Source organism: Hyperolius riggenbachi, chromosome 6, assembly GCF_040937935.1.
Source record: "Hyperolius riggenbachi isolate aHypRig1 chromosome 6, aHypRig1.pri, whole genome shotgun sequence".
In the NCBI taxonomy this organism is placed as follows: domain Eukaryota; kingdom Metazoa; phylum Chordata; class Amphibia; order Anura; family Hyperoliidae; genus Hyperolius; species Hyperolius riggenbachi.
Genome location: NC_090651.1, coordinates 212,250,134 through 212,264,888, shown reverse-complemented (window position 1 = coordinate 212,264,888; position 14,755 = coordinate 212,250,134). Strand labels below are relative to the sequence as shown.

General features: G+C 41.6%; 1 protein-coding gene across 4 annotated transcripts in view; it reads right to left on the bottom strand.

Annotated features, from left to right (window-relative positions):
- The window catches only part of APLP2 (amyloid beta precursor like protein 2), a 191,174-nt gene that overhangs the window by 29,386 nt on the left and 147,033 nt on the right, over positions 1-14,755 (bottom strand). For all 4 annotated transcript variants that reach the window (XM_068240380.1, XM_068240381.1, XM_068240382.1 and 1 more), the window contains 4 exons: positions 11,545-11,672; positions 11,372-11,446; positions 5,726-5,884; positions 2,173-2,301 (listed from right to left, as the gene is read on the bottom strand). In XM_068240380.1, coding sequence (XP_068096481.1) covers positions 2,173-2,301; positions 5,726-5,884; positions 11,372-11,446; positions 11,545-11,672 — 491 coding nt within the window. The remainder of the gene's footprint in view (positions 1-2,172; positions 2,302-5,725; positions 5,885-11,371; positions 11,447-11,544; positions 11,673-14,755) is intronic.

Here is a 14,755-nt window from a genome sequence, read left to right as displayed (position 1 = left end):
CTACATTATTTTCACTGGAGTTCCTCTTTAATTCCTACAGAACTCTGTCACAAAAAAAGGCACCTTGTTTGGTTTAAAATGGCTGTCCTGCCACTCTATACAAAATCTTACCAATTAATATATAAGTACTTCCACGCATGAACTTTAATGAAAATATATAATCAAGTTTATTAGGGACATGTCCCTTTAAAAACAATTTTCAAAAATGTCCTAAAATCCCTCTATACAAGCTGCCTGTAAGCAAACACCCTGCTGCATAAACAATGTTTGGAGTATCAATATCTACAATAATAAGATTAAAAAGCCACGGGTGGGTCTGCAACCCAAAAAGCTTAAGTGCTGTAAACAGTATGTGCAAAAACGCAATATGAGGACAACATTAATCCATCAATAATTATGTGTAAATATATATGTTGCACCTCAACAAAGGTGGCAAAAATCCAGTGACTAGAACTACTAAAGTGTCCAGTGCCCACATATAACGAGAGGTGGTAAATAACCATCTCAGTCAAGTAGTGCAATTGAGAAAATGTATGGTTGAGACTCACCCATGTAATGGTAGCAGCAAGGAAGAAGGAAAGCCCTCTTTGGGAGCCAGGTTCCATTTTCAGCCATACTATAATATACTGTCTTGTGTATATGTTTTCCATGATTGTGCAAATAAGAAGTCTACTCAGAAAGTAAACACATTTGAGACATCCCATGTGCCAGTTTTAACTTCATAGCAATAAGACTCATCATTAAGTGGAAAAAGGTTGTAACTCTACAGGGATATCAGGTTTCTTTTCTCGGTATATAAATTAGACATGGCAAAAATGTACAATGTACAATAGGTAAGGCAAACCCATCACAATTTATAGACTTGTTAACTGAGAAGGGATTAGTTATTTCCCAACAGAAGTGAAGTTTCACACTTATTTAAAAGTTGTAATTATATAATATGATATGTTGTTAAGAATGGAAATATTCTGTTGTATAGGCAATTGTGATTTGACTCCCTGATGTCATTGTTTAAGTTTTAGGTTTCATTAGGGCCTGAGCCCACTAACGCACTTGTGTCTGCTTTTCAGTTACACATCAATGTTACAGATGCTGAAAAGGGGACAGAAGCAAGCATAACTGAGTCAGTGGGCTGAGGCCCTAAAGGTGCGTACACACGCCGGACTGGAGGCAACGACTGGTCCGTCGTTACCTCCCGCTGGGTGGGCGTGCCAACGACAGTCCGGCGTGTGTACGCACTGTCGGCGGACTGATACGGCTGCTTCTGAGCACGCGCCGGACTGTCGTTGGCACGCCCACCCAGCGGGAGGTAACGATGGACCCGTCGATGCCACCAGTCCGGCGTGTGTATGCACCTTTACTGCATAACCCCCCCCCCCCCCCCGCCCTCCGGACACACACACACAAATTGCTGTACGCTTTAGATATCTGTGTAGAAGCAACACTGTTGGCAGTAGCGTGATATCCTACACTCATCATAAGACACCCTGCTCTCTTCACACAGAGCACAAGCCTTGAGAGGGAGAAGCAGCAAGACTGCCACCACAGTTCAGCTTTCATAAGATACATCTGACGAAACAAAGGAGCATCAGCCAATCACAAAATATAATTTTTTCTAATCCAAACACAGTAAAGTGAACCAAGAATGGGAATTAAAGAGAACCCGAGGTGGATCTTCGGGGGGCAGATAGGACACAGAGCCATGATCCCTGCCTAATGACATGGCTCTCTGCCTCCCCCCCAAGGAAATCCCTGCTTAAAACGCCCACCAGGGGCGTTCCTACAGGGATTCCTGAGCTGCTATTGGGCATCTCTCTCCCCCTGGCCTCGCCTTCTGCCGATCCCCTGCCTCCCTGCATGCTATGAGAGACAACACAGTCTCTCAATGCAGCATCGCAACCCAGGGGTCACGCAAGTGAAAGTTGGAAATTGCGGCCCCATTGGGAGCGGCGTTTCTTTACAGCTACCTGATCCGCTCAGCCCTGCGGATCAGGTACCTACTTTTTTTTTTTGAGCCCACCTTGGGCTCTCTAACAATTATATACCACCACAGCATTGCGTGCTGCATTTGCTCAGCAGCTGTGTATGCCCATCAAGACACAAGTCCCCCAGAAGTGTGTAATTGATAAGAAAGTCACACTGATGAAAGAGCACATTGTGCTACATTCTTACCTGAGATTTCATCTGGGCAGCTTTTTCTGGATCCACGGTGAGTACGTGTTCATAATGGCGGATGGTGTGGAGCCTGTCCTTGTTCTCTGCTCGCACGTACTTCTTCAGGGCTTGGAGGATGCGGCGAGGCTGGAGCAAATAAAATAGTAAATCCAAGCACAAATGTATTCCTACTAATTTCCAACAGCACAGACACTCAAGTCTCTAGACTACAAATAGTTAAGTGTCGGCCTATACTCAATCCCCTTACAGTAGTGGTCCTCAAACTACGGCCCACGGAACTTCCCAGGCTTTTCCACTGGCCCCCCAAACAAAAAATGTATAACTTATAGATGTGGCCCACTGCACCTTTAAATATCCGCAGCCTGCATACAGAATTGCAGTGTTGGCACCACCCATCCACATACTGTAGAAGCCAGTAAGCAGTAATTTGCTGGCTTCCAATCCAATTCTGCATCAGGTGACAATGCTGTCCAGGACAGCAGGTTGTCGCCTGGGTATGCTTCACTGTTTGGTGCACAACAAAGTTCTTCGGCGCCACATAACAATGACTGCTGCTGGGAAACCTCTGCTTTACAGTATGACCAGAATGATGCTGAGTCATGTAGAAGCCATGTCCACAAAGCTATTAAATACCTAGCTTCCCAGATATTACAAACAGATTTAATAAAAAAAAAAGTGTTTTTAAGCTGCAGAAGCCTTCAATGCAAGAAAGTAATATTGGAGCACTCTGCTTAGGCAGGGGGCACGCTTGATTGTTTTCATGTACAGAAAAACTGAGAACTGATTTTAATCAATGGGATAATTTACACTTAAAGTGAACCTAAGTTGAGAAGGACATGGATTTTTTTTTCCCTTTTAAAATAATACTACTTGCCTGACTCTCCTGCTGATCCTGTGTCTCTAATACATTTAGCCATAGCCTCTGAACAAGCATAGAGATCAGGTGCTTTGACTGAAGTCAGACTGGATTAGATTCTTGTTTCAGGTATGTGATTCAGCCACTACTGCAGCCAAAGACATCAGCAGGACTAACAAGCAACTGGTATTGTTTAAAAGGAAACATTCATATCCCTCTCAGTTTTGGTGTACTATAGTGCATTTTTTGTGCGCAGAAAGAAAACGGACATTCTGCAGGATAATTCTGCAGATTTAGTCAGTTATCTCTATCAATGACATTAGCTACTGTGGAAAAAAATTGCGCATTTTTCTGCATACAAACACATACAGTGTAAAATGTATGCAGAAAACCACGCACTGGGAAAAAAACTGAAAGACAAGTGTGTCCCCTGCCTTACTTGATTTATCAGACAGAATATTTTGATTTATGCATAGTTTGGCTTTTATATCATACATAAGATTTTAAAAAAAATATTGCAAAATAGGGGAAAAGAAACCAGGATAAAAGCATCAGGGCATCAGTACTCTTTGGCATGGCTGTAAAGTGCTAAAAGACAAGTGTCGATGCTTTATTTTTTATTTACACACTTATAGGTCATATAACAGCAATAAAGAGAGAAAACCTACTAGATGGCAACAGGAATTATTTTCAATAGCCTCAAGGATAGAGGCTAGGCTTGATAAATTAAAAGGGGATTCCATAAAGCATTAAAGAGACTAAGGAAAAAAAAAACCCTCTGGGAGATCCTTACCTCAGGAGGGGGAAGCCTCAGGTTCCCCCGTTCTCTGTAGATTGGGGGAATCCAGTGCTGGCTCCCCTAAAGTCCCACGACAAATCCTGACAAGGACTGCGTCTGCATGGCCAATATTTTCCTACCGCGATCCCGTGCAGGTGCAGTAGCGGCTCTTCCTTCGGGCTAAGGCGAAATAGCCAAGCCCCATTGATCCACTCTACTGCGCAGGCGCAAAGGACTCGGGGGCTATTTTTGCCTTAGCCCGGCCTAAGAGCCGCTAGTGCGCCTGCGCAGGATCGCAGTAGGTAAATATTTACCTTGCCGCTGTTAGGGGGGAAGGGGGGTATGGTTGGTAGGGATCACAGCGCTTTATTGCCGGGACACCAGAGGACGGGTTCTAACGACGCTTCCCCCTCCCGTGGTAATTATCACCCAGAGGGTTTTTTTTAATCTTACAGGTACTCTTTAAATACAAGTATAACCTGAGGTATACCATAGTTATTGCTAGGTTTTTTTTAAACATGCACTTTCCCTCATTTATAATCTGGTTCATAAGATCAACATTTTACTTAAATATACATTTTCTGCTCCTGGTGCCTTGCCTGCAGTAATAATTATCTACCAGAATATGCCCATTTACATTTGTTGTGCAAACAAAGATAGGCGAGTTGTTCCAGGTAGAGGCCACAGATCCTTAAGGTGACTTATCTTGGATCTCTCAGTCAAGCTGTTTCTACAATTATTTCTTTAAGTAATTCACAGGCATTAGTCATATTTCTGTTTAAAGACAGAGTATGAACTACTCCAAAATTGTGTTGCTGATAGCTTTTGAAGGCCGCATTGTTCTCCCCAGAATTTTTTTCCAGCCGGGTGGCATGAAATAGTAGCCGGGTGGCATGAAAAAGTAGCCGGGTGGCATGACAAAGTAGCCGGGTGGCATGAAAAAGTAGCCGGGTGGGGCGAGTTGAAAATGCAGGGCAACTGTGCTTACAGCATAGGAGGTGGTGAGGAGGTGAGCCGATGACAGCCGGGTGGTCACCAAATCTAGCCGGGTGGAGCACCCAGCTAAAAGAGCCTGGGGAGAACACTGGGCAATATAGAACACTGGGGACCTGGATAGAAATCCTACCAGAGGCACAATGTACAAGGATTTTCTGTTTCCATTGTATCCTGTCACCCATTCCTAGACGAGAGAACCTTCAGAAAGGCTGGTCATGACTCTTGCACAGACAGGTGGGAGTGGTTGTTCTCTGAATGTGTAGAATGCTAATAATTTCTTACAGTACTGTGTAGTCTAAAGCGTACAAACGCTAGATGAAACTTAGCCGATAATGACTGCCTCTGCCAAAAATCTAGCGTGTGTACAGTGGCCTCCAATGCTCTCAGAAACCTCAGTCAGTAATCAGCCCAGCAGATCAATTCAGCCAAGCGCCGGCCTAAAGCATAGTCTACTCCTCACCCCTGCATGACATTACTCCTGCTGCACTCCATCAGCTCTCTGACCCTGTAAGGTGTTTTGTTGAGAAGTAGTACTGCTCACGGCAAAAGGAGCACAGTGGAGCATGGAAATGAGGCAGAGCATGTGCAGTACGCCCTGACTGGCTAAGCTAATGGAGCTTCTACTGGGCAAATGAGGAGGCGGAGAAGGACTGCATGGGAGCGATCAGTGCGGAGGGGGCTTGAGGAAGCCCCGGGTATGTATAAAACTTTTATATTCTAACATCTCAGGTTTATTTTAAAGAAGCTTTAAGTATATCCCCAGAAATATGCAGTACATATATCTTTTAGAGCTAGGGGAGCAAGGAAGCAACAGCTGTGGGGAAGAAAAAAATCCTAAACAGTATATGCTGGTGCTCTATAAAATAAAGCACAGCTCAGTCACATTTATTTATTACAGTATATTAAAAAATATCACTCACCCGAGGAGATTCTTCTTGTAGGGCAGACAGGTAGTTCTCCAGTGCAGTGCGGCGTTTGTCATTCAGCATGGCTTCCACACGTTCCAGGTGGGTCTCCACAAGCTGCTGCTTCTCATGGGCTGCCTCCTTCTCCAGAGCCTTCACTGTGGCCTGGTAATGCTGAAAAGAAACAGCACTGTTATAGAGGAAATCTGTACACAGTTAGCATCACATATTAATATTAGGCAGCAAGAGATGAGGAGTGTTGGACATTAAGACCTGAGTCCTTGCAAAGGGTTAACATTCCATTAGCCGGATCTTAAGTGCATGTCATTAATTTCATCTGCTTTTATTGCTTGACATTCCTCATTATGGCAGATACTCATTAACCGTGACTCACAATAATTACAAAGTCACCAGCAGCAAAACATACAATTACACGTTGGCGGCTCAAGAAGTGTCAAAAGGACACCGTGGAAGGAGAGAATGCAAAAAAAAAAAAAAAGAACTTTAGATCATGAGTAACCTCCTTCCAATTGGATCCTTGTCTGAGTCTCAACAACATTGCAGCAGATCTAACTGCTTTCTCTCTAAAGCGGATCGCACTAGTATCCCCATAAGACACAAAAATAAGAATGGTGAACCCACCCAGGCATTTTTATATTTGCTGCCTAGACCTAAAGATGAATGCTACAAAATGATCACCACTTCCTTTTGTTAATATAGTACATGTAAAGATTGTAAAAATGTCATTTGTCTTTAACGAGTAATGTGTTAATTTAAAAAAAAAAAAATATCTTCTGTAGATTATTTTACAGTCCAGCCATCTCCAATTTCAACAAACATCTAATGGTCATGGGTTAGAATTGTTAACCTAGTTGACAAACCTAGGAGAAACGCCTCAACTCCGAATGCAAACGTCAAGAGGGAAAAGATGCTACCCCAGGAATTACAGAAAACAATCATACTGAAAGCCACCTACATTTCATGGAATTTTCTTTTAGAAAGAGTTCACTAAGGCCTTGTGCGTAGGGACGGATCAAGACCAAGTTGCGCCTGGGGCAAGGTCAGGTTTTGGCGCCTAAAGGTCAGGTTTTTGCACCTAAACTGCCATCATTGCTGGCAGTTTTAACTGACTTCCAATAGCAATAAATAGCCTTGGTCACATTCAATTCATCTTATAAAATAACATAATTATTTCCCCCCCAGGCCCTTTCTTCTGTTGATGTGCTTCTGAATGCTTCAAAGTCTTCTTCAGAATTAGAAAGGTGGTGGTTAAAGTAAACCAGAGACCTGGTAAATCAAAGGACAACTGTAACAAGAGGGATATGGAGGCTGCCATATTTATTTCCTTTTTAACAATTCCAGTTGCCTGGTTATACTGCTGATCCTCTGCCTCTAATACTTTTAGCTATAGACCCTGACCAAACATGCAACAGATCAGGTGTTTCTGACATTGTCAGATCTGACAAGATTAGCTGCATGCTTGTTTCTGATGTGATTCAAACACTTCTGCAGCCTAATAGACCAACAAGACTGTCAGGCAACTGGTACTGTTTAAAAGGAGATAAAAATGGCAGCCATATACCTCTCCTTACAGGTGTCCTTTCAAGATATGATACTTACTTGGGGCTTTCTCCCGCCCCATAAACACGTCCGAATCCCACGCCGTCCTCCCGTGGTCTGCAATTCAGCCTCAAATCTTTAATTTACCAGGTCTTACCAGGTCTTTTAAAGGTTGAACCCCATGGCTACATTACAGTGACACACAGAATCAGTGCTGTCTCAGTGCACACTGTGTTGTGGTCCACTGCAGAGGTATGCAATATATCATGATGAATGGAAGTGATTTCTGCTGCTCGGAAAAATGTGCAGGGTTGCGGTGTGTGGCGGAATATCCACCAATGTGATATAACATCCACCAATGTGATATCCATGAATGGATGAATGAATGCAACACAGCAAAGGCAGAGGGAACTGAGCCTGATTTGTGATTATGTGAGTGATTTCATGCTTCTATTAATTATGCTGGGGCTATAATTTGACCTTAGAAGTTAAAAAAACTTGATAGTGTATCTGCCCCTAGTCTGCTCCCCTCTTGTCCTCTATAAACACCCTGTTTCTGGTCTCATATGAAAGCTTACCATAACTCAATAATTAGGATGGCTGTCTGCTACCAACAGCCAAGGGGCTTATTAGGCTGGCCACACATACACCATACAATCTAGTGGTATAATCTTTGAAAACTTAAATACATCTATAGACAGTGTGGGCCTAACTCTTCTAAAATCTGACTGAAATCATATTATGGTATATCTGTGACTGCTATATCTTCACTGAATTTCAATCAACGAGTAATCTTAAGCAGTTAGTTGTAAAGTGAGGAAGAAAGATGCGGTCCGCAACAAGTCTCTCCACAGTCTTGTAGTTTATTTAGGACGTATCCTCACAGCATTTAAAAAAAGTACAAAGCTGACATGTTTCGGGCCATACAGCCCTTAATCATAGCATGTGCTATGATTAAGGGCTGTATGGCCCGAAACATGTCAGCTTTGTACTTTTTTTAAATGCTGTGAGGATACGTCCTAAATAAACTACAAGACTGTGGAGAGACTTGTTGCGGACCGCATCTTTCTTCCTTACTACAGTGTCCAGGCCTGGCTGCCTATGGTCCAGCACTGCCTTCCACAGTGCAGTCGAGTGGTTGTTTCCTGATTGCCTACTTAGTTGTAAAGTGCTTAGCTTTTAATCCACACATGGAGATACTACGGTATATACAAACCTACACTGACACGCAGTATAGTAGTAGATCATTACTATGCTGGCCATGAATCATACAACCTAGTTTTATAAGCATCATGCAAACTTGCCGCACATCTAGAAATTTTACTATCCAGTGGCCACACACTACTGAAATTGATTCTACACACTTTATCCAATATAACCACATCTGCATAGTGTAAAGCCTACCTTGGATCATATATCTCAACTAGCTGATGGCCCAGCGTTGCCCGGGTATGTATTTGGCTGGTGTTGGCTACGCCCACTTTTTTCTAACCCTAACACATAATTACTCAATTACCTAGTTTGTGAGTTTTGCGGTCTTTGGCATCAATAATTTGTATTGAAATGAAACAAATCTGATTGGCTGTTTGTGGCTCCACACCCTTTTCTGAATTTGAACACCAGTCACCCAATGACCAACTGTACCAGGTTTGAGGCTTGTGCCATTAACCGTGCAAGAATTCATTCAAATCCGTTCAGCCATTGTGGCGTGATTGAGTAACAAACATCCAAACTTTCGCATTTATGATATTAGTGAGATGAGATTGAATCCAATCTGTTGCTCCTCATATTTCATAAATGTTGACAAGAGGAACATATACTCTAATGTTCTTGATGAGACTAGTCCACATTACAAGCCTGCTGTTGGCTTGCTTTTTTAGGCTGCAGGCATTTTGGTGGCACTTACTAATGATGTGACCTGCATTGGGGGTCAATAGAAAATGCCTGTCAGTACTAGTCAACCCCTCTTTGTGTCAGTCAACACCTGCTAAAAAGTCAGCAGCTGTAAAGTACGATTCAATCAGCTAACAGATCCAGTTAGCACCAAGCAACTCCTGTAAATGTGTGCTTGCAGTTTTACTAAAATCTGCAGAGCATATAATCTGACAAGTTATCTTGTAACTGAATCCCATTATATACCTTTCAACTTCAGCATGCAGCCACTGTATATATTGTGCTAGAAACCATGGCAACATATACAGCCTCACTGGTTCTGTACAAAGCAGTAAGTAACATTTATTGCATTTCTTTACATCCCCACTGCTTGACTGGGTTTATTGTAATGACACAGTCATTCCACAGGGAAGAAGGCAAGTAGGTTGGCTCTGTGCAGGGACAGTACACACTACAGTTTTTTGTTTTATTTTACAGATTAGACTTGATTTGCTTTTATTTATTTTTTTCAAATGTATAAACTCAAATAGAAATTTATCAAAAACAAGGGCTCTGTAGTTTGATGCCTAATTGCTATATCAATTATACGTTGATCAGAATATCTTGGGCTATCAAGTGAACTGCTATGTGATTGACAGCTGCATGGCTTTTACTTCTGCGAGCTGTACAAAATTAGCATTGTTACAATAAATGTGAGATTCCATGTATGCTGATATCTGACTCATTTGCTGATGTAAGACGGTAGTCTAGGTAAACGATCAATAACTTACAGTGTAAGACCTGCATAACAGCAGAGTGCCATGCAAAGCAGCCACCACACTAAAACATGCCAAGCTTCAGAGTAGTGATCCAGAAAAACACCAGAGTAAACACAGGTATTTCTCTGTAATGCTGGGATATACTGTAAACCCGCATACACAATACCAACTGATGTTGCCCGTCAGGGATCAGGACCAGATCTCCTTGGGCAACATCACTGGGCCAGGCTGCACATACAGGTGTCAGCTATGTAGCTGACGACGCACTGTATTGGCATTCGGAGGATGAAGGATGGACGAAGAGCGGCGAATGCGTCACGCCACCAGATGGTTGGGGAAGAGGCGCAACAATGGGATTGGCGTCGCTGGGGTTGAGGAGATCTGCCAGGCAGATCGTTAATGGGTTGGGGGTTGTTAATCTTAAGATGGTAAAGGATTGATCTCTCTACCCTGTATTTATTGTCTACCACTACCATCACAATATTAGACTAAATCTCAGTAGATATCTGATCTAATATCATTTGCATTGCAAATACTGCTGGATGCTAGCATTTCTGTATTTTTGCCAGCTGCTAAGCAAGACGAATGGTCTTTCTGAATCAATGATTGACAAATTGATCGATCAAGTGAATCTTCACTTTTAATAGGTTCTTCATAGATTTAATGTTCTTACAAAATATTACGTCCAATAATTACCAATGTCAAAGATTGTACACCTGCATTAATAAGTATTTATGACCCCTAGCAGTTACAAAACTTAATAGGAATGCCTAAATGTCCAAAACGTTAATCTGAAAACCAGTAATATTTTTCAATAGGAATGCCTCCCTATAGCTGATTTCTGGTCATAGGCGGTCAGATTTCTCTACAACATTATCTAATAATACCCTTCAAAACTTTACTAAAACCTTCATAATGGAGACCCTCTACAATGCTAGACAAGAAATTGCATTAAACTGCTGATTCCCCAACCATATCTCGATTACTCGCCCATAAAAATTGATTTGTTCTCATAGAGAGACCATGAAAAAGTTCCACCCAACCTGGGATAGATAGAATGAATGATAACTCCTTCTGGATTTATGCTCAAATGCATCTTTATGGTCTGCTATTAAAGTCAATGTTCCCCTGCTGTTCCATTTATTTTAGATTATATCATATTGGTTATATTAAAATAGTAGTTTTTAATTGTATTTTCTGTACCATGCTATAGTGCCATTGACTATAGACTTTTGCAATATCTTGATGTTTCTACATGCATCTTATTTGTATTTTAACTTTAAACTGTGCAACAAATGTTTCTATTTTTGTTTAGAAAACATATTTCTGTTTGTGCACATACATGATGGGGTTACTACACAACATCATTCACTCAGTAACCGTGATTTAGATAGCTCTTGCAGGAGACAGTTGGATTTAAGCCCAGAATTTAAAAGACAGACCTACTTACTTGCATGAGTGTCTGTTTCTCAGCTTTCGGCAGGTTCTTGGCCTGACGTTCGGCTTCTTCCCACTCTTTCTTGGCCTGGATTTTAGAACAGAAGTAGAAAATTATTTATTAATTCCCCTGTGCTCAAGTATACCCTTACCTGATGACTGCCCACCACTCAGTCCTCGACTCACCCGGTCCATTCTATTGCGATGTCTGACCTCCAGCTGCTCTTTGGCTTTCTGGAAGCGAGCATGCTCATTGTCATCAGCCAGGGTATCCAGATAGATGTCTACATCATCAGGAGCAGAGGTGGCAGGGACTGGAGAAAGATAACAAGATATTAGTATGTACTAAGGAGTGTAAGATTCTGACCCATGTCATTGGTAGATTTAATGTAGTAGAAGCAGCAAAGCAGGCAAATGTTAGAACATGGCAAAAAACACCATCCACTTTGGCAGCTATAAAGCTTACTTTAAAACAAGCATACAATGCACAAACGTCACCTTTTGTGGACGTATTTTTATTCTTTAAAGACATTGCCAGCCGCTTGAAGTTCCATCGAGTGGGAATTATATAGGTAACAATGGTAAATTATACCTTTTTAAAAGGGTTATCCAAAAATCATCAGCTCCAAATTAATATTCATCAAACTCGCCCTCTCTCTCTACTTTAATCCAATGCATGACTATTATATCCACAGACCTTGACAACTAGAGAAATAAGCTGACCGATAAACAGTTCCTAACATAAAAGAGGCATCTGTAAAGCAAACCCTTGCTTAAGATCAACTTCAAATAAATATAACATTCCCTGCACCCCAAACTAACAGACATGACTACCACAGTAGGTCTTCATTACTTTCATTACTAATTTGTGCTGTCTTTTACTTACATAGTTTGGCTGTATGGGAGCTGCAATGTTACTGTAGCATGGTGCATACAATCACAGAAAATGTAGTCCCCTCATCTAGTCAGGAGAAACAAAGAAACTGTTTGACAGTCTCAGGCTCCCATTGGTTGCAATAGACCAATGGTAATAGCTCCACCTCAGTGAAGTATTTGATTGGTTTATGGAGTAGTGGGCCAAATAAAATCTTACCAGGGGAAGGACGATTCCCATTGGACTCTATTGCAAACAATAGGAGCTTGTGACGCTTCTGCTTGAAGCTCTGGGATCGGTATATTGGGGTTTCCAGCTTACAGGGACCCGAAAAGATGGTGGCAGCAGCGGTGGGGGAACGCGGCGACAGGTATAAAGCAGGTAGCAAACGGAATGAATGAAAAATGTGTGCAAAATGTAAGAAACTGATCCATTTAAACAGAAAACATCAGTTTCAGTAAGACACTGCTGTGGTAAAATCTTGTACAACGGTATGAACAGTTAGTTGTTGGCACTAAAAGTTCTGTAATGAGAAACTGACAGGAACCAGGTTGTCAGTTTTGTGATTATGTTAATTTATTGTGACTTACAGTTGAATGATTTTATAGATCAGGTAGAATTTTCCACCATGCCAGACCAGGCATTTTATCAAAATTTTCAACATAATTTATCAAGATCTGTCGAAAAATATCTTTCTTTATAATTTTATCAAATAATTAAAAAAAGAAAAACGAGTTAGTATCATGTACAGTCAATGTTATTGCTGTTTCTGCATTGGGTAGATCTGTCTCAGTTTTGGTCAACAATAACAATCAGACCAAATACCAAGCAAATACAGCAGCGCGTACTGGCAGGTGAAGTCCAAGAGGTATCTTTATATTCCTAAATAAGCAAGGAGAAGAGAGAAACGCACATAGCGGGTAATCTTCCACTACTTGTATACCCAGTGCAGACTCCACACTTAGTGCTGGGGAAATAAACCTCCACCTCATACAGGACAGGGGTCACACTCCCCCCTTCATTCCCCTGCTCACCAGATAAGATCCAAATTCAGGCATATCACAAATGTCAATGCTGTAGCTTCACCAGTTGAACTAAAGAAAGCATAAAAAGCCGCCTCTTATAGCGTAAAAACCTTTTTTAATATGGCTAAAAGCCCCAATTAAAATGGGCGGAGCCTTGGACACGCACGCTTCCTGCAAACATCACATAGACGGAGGTAACCGGCACCGCGGCGAGGAGTCCGGATGACGTCCACAGGGATATGTGAAATATGCTTGTAACATTGTTTTATCTGGTACGCAAATTTTAATTGGGGCTTTTAGCCATATTAAAAAAGTTTTTTACGCTACGAGAGGCGGCTTTTTATGCTTTCTTTAGTTCAACTGGTGAAGCTACAGCATCGAAATTAGTGATATGCATGAATTTGGATCTTATCTGGTGAGCAGGGGAATGAAGGGGGGAGTGTGACCCCTGTCCTGTATGAGGTGGAGGTTTATTTCCCCAGCACTAAGTGTGGAGTCTGCACTGGGTGTACAAGTAGTGGAAGATTACCCGCTATGTACGTTTCTCTCTTCTCCTTGCTCATTTAGGAATATAAAGATACCTCTTGGACTTCACCTGCCAGTACGCACTGCTGTATTTGCTTGGATTTCTTAAAGGAGAAAAACCTACTTTTCTCTTTTGGACAGCGAGCAGCTGACTGACTTTGTAAGGCGTTACTGTGGTGAGCGCTGTATCATTGTGTTGTATTAAGACCAAATACCATACTTTCATATTTATTCAATACTTTAAAGCCAGACTTCTTTTACATCCTTTTACGTTAAAATGAAGCATCCTACTTCCTATTAAGTGTACACACCTTAACCAGCAACCTCAAACTCCACAGCAGTCTTCATATTTCATGAAACAAATTAAACACAATCTCTACACTAAATAGAACTACACTGAAAGCATTTGTACCATAAAAAAAAGAATCCCCAGAATATTAAAGTTTTATCCAAGTTTCTGTTTTCTGATTGAGATGGGAAGTAGCAATAAATACAAGTTCAGCTGTCTGTATTGTAAACAGACCTAAGAAAGAGGTACTGCATGCATTCATAATTTCAGTGTGCAGCCCCTCAGAAGTGTGCCCAGAGGAATGAGGGCACTAAAGTGTAATGTGTGCAGTCTTGTACAGCATCACTCAGGAGAGAATAACTTGGACATTGTGTCCTGTCAGATAACACCCCTCTCATACAATGACTTCTGTGTTTGTCAGGAATAACAGCCTTCTTCTTCCCAGCAAAGGGATGAAAAAGATAGGTGAGACTATTTATGCAGCCAAATTGGGCATTCCATCATCTGCAGGGGTGAAGAGGTTCTCAGCTACAAAACTTAAATTAGTTTAAAGAGGAACTGCAGTGAAAATAACGTAATGAAAAAAAGTGCTTCATTTTTACAAAAATGTATAAATGATTTAGGGCTCGTTTCATCATGTGCGCTTTCAGCCATGCTTATGGAAACACGATCACAGGGACATCA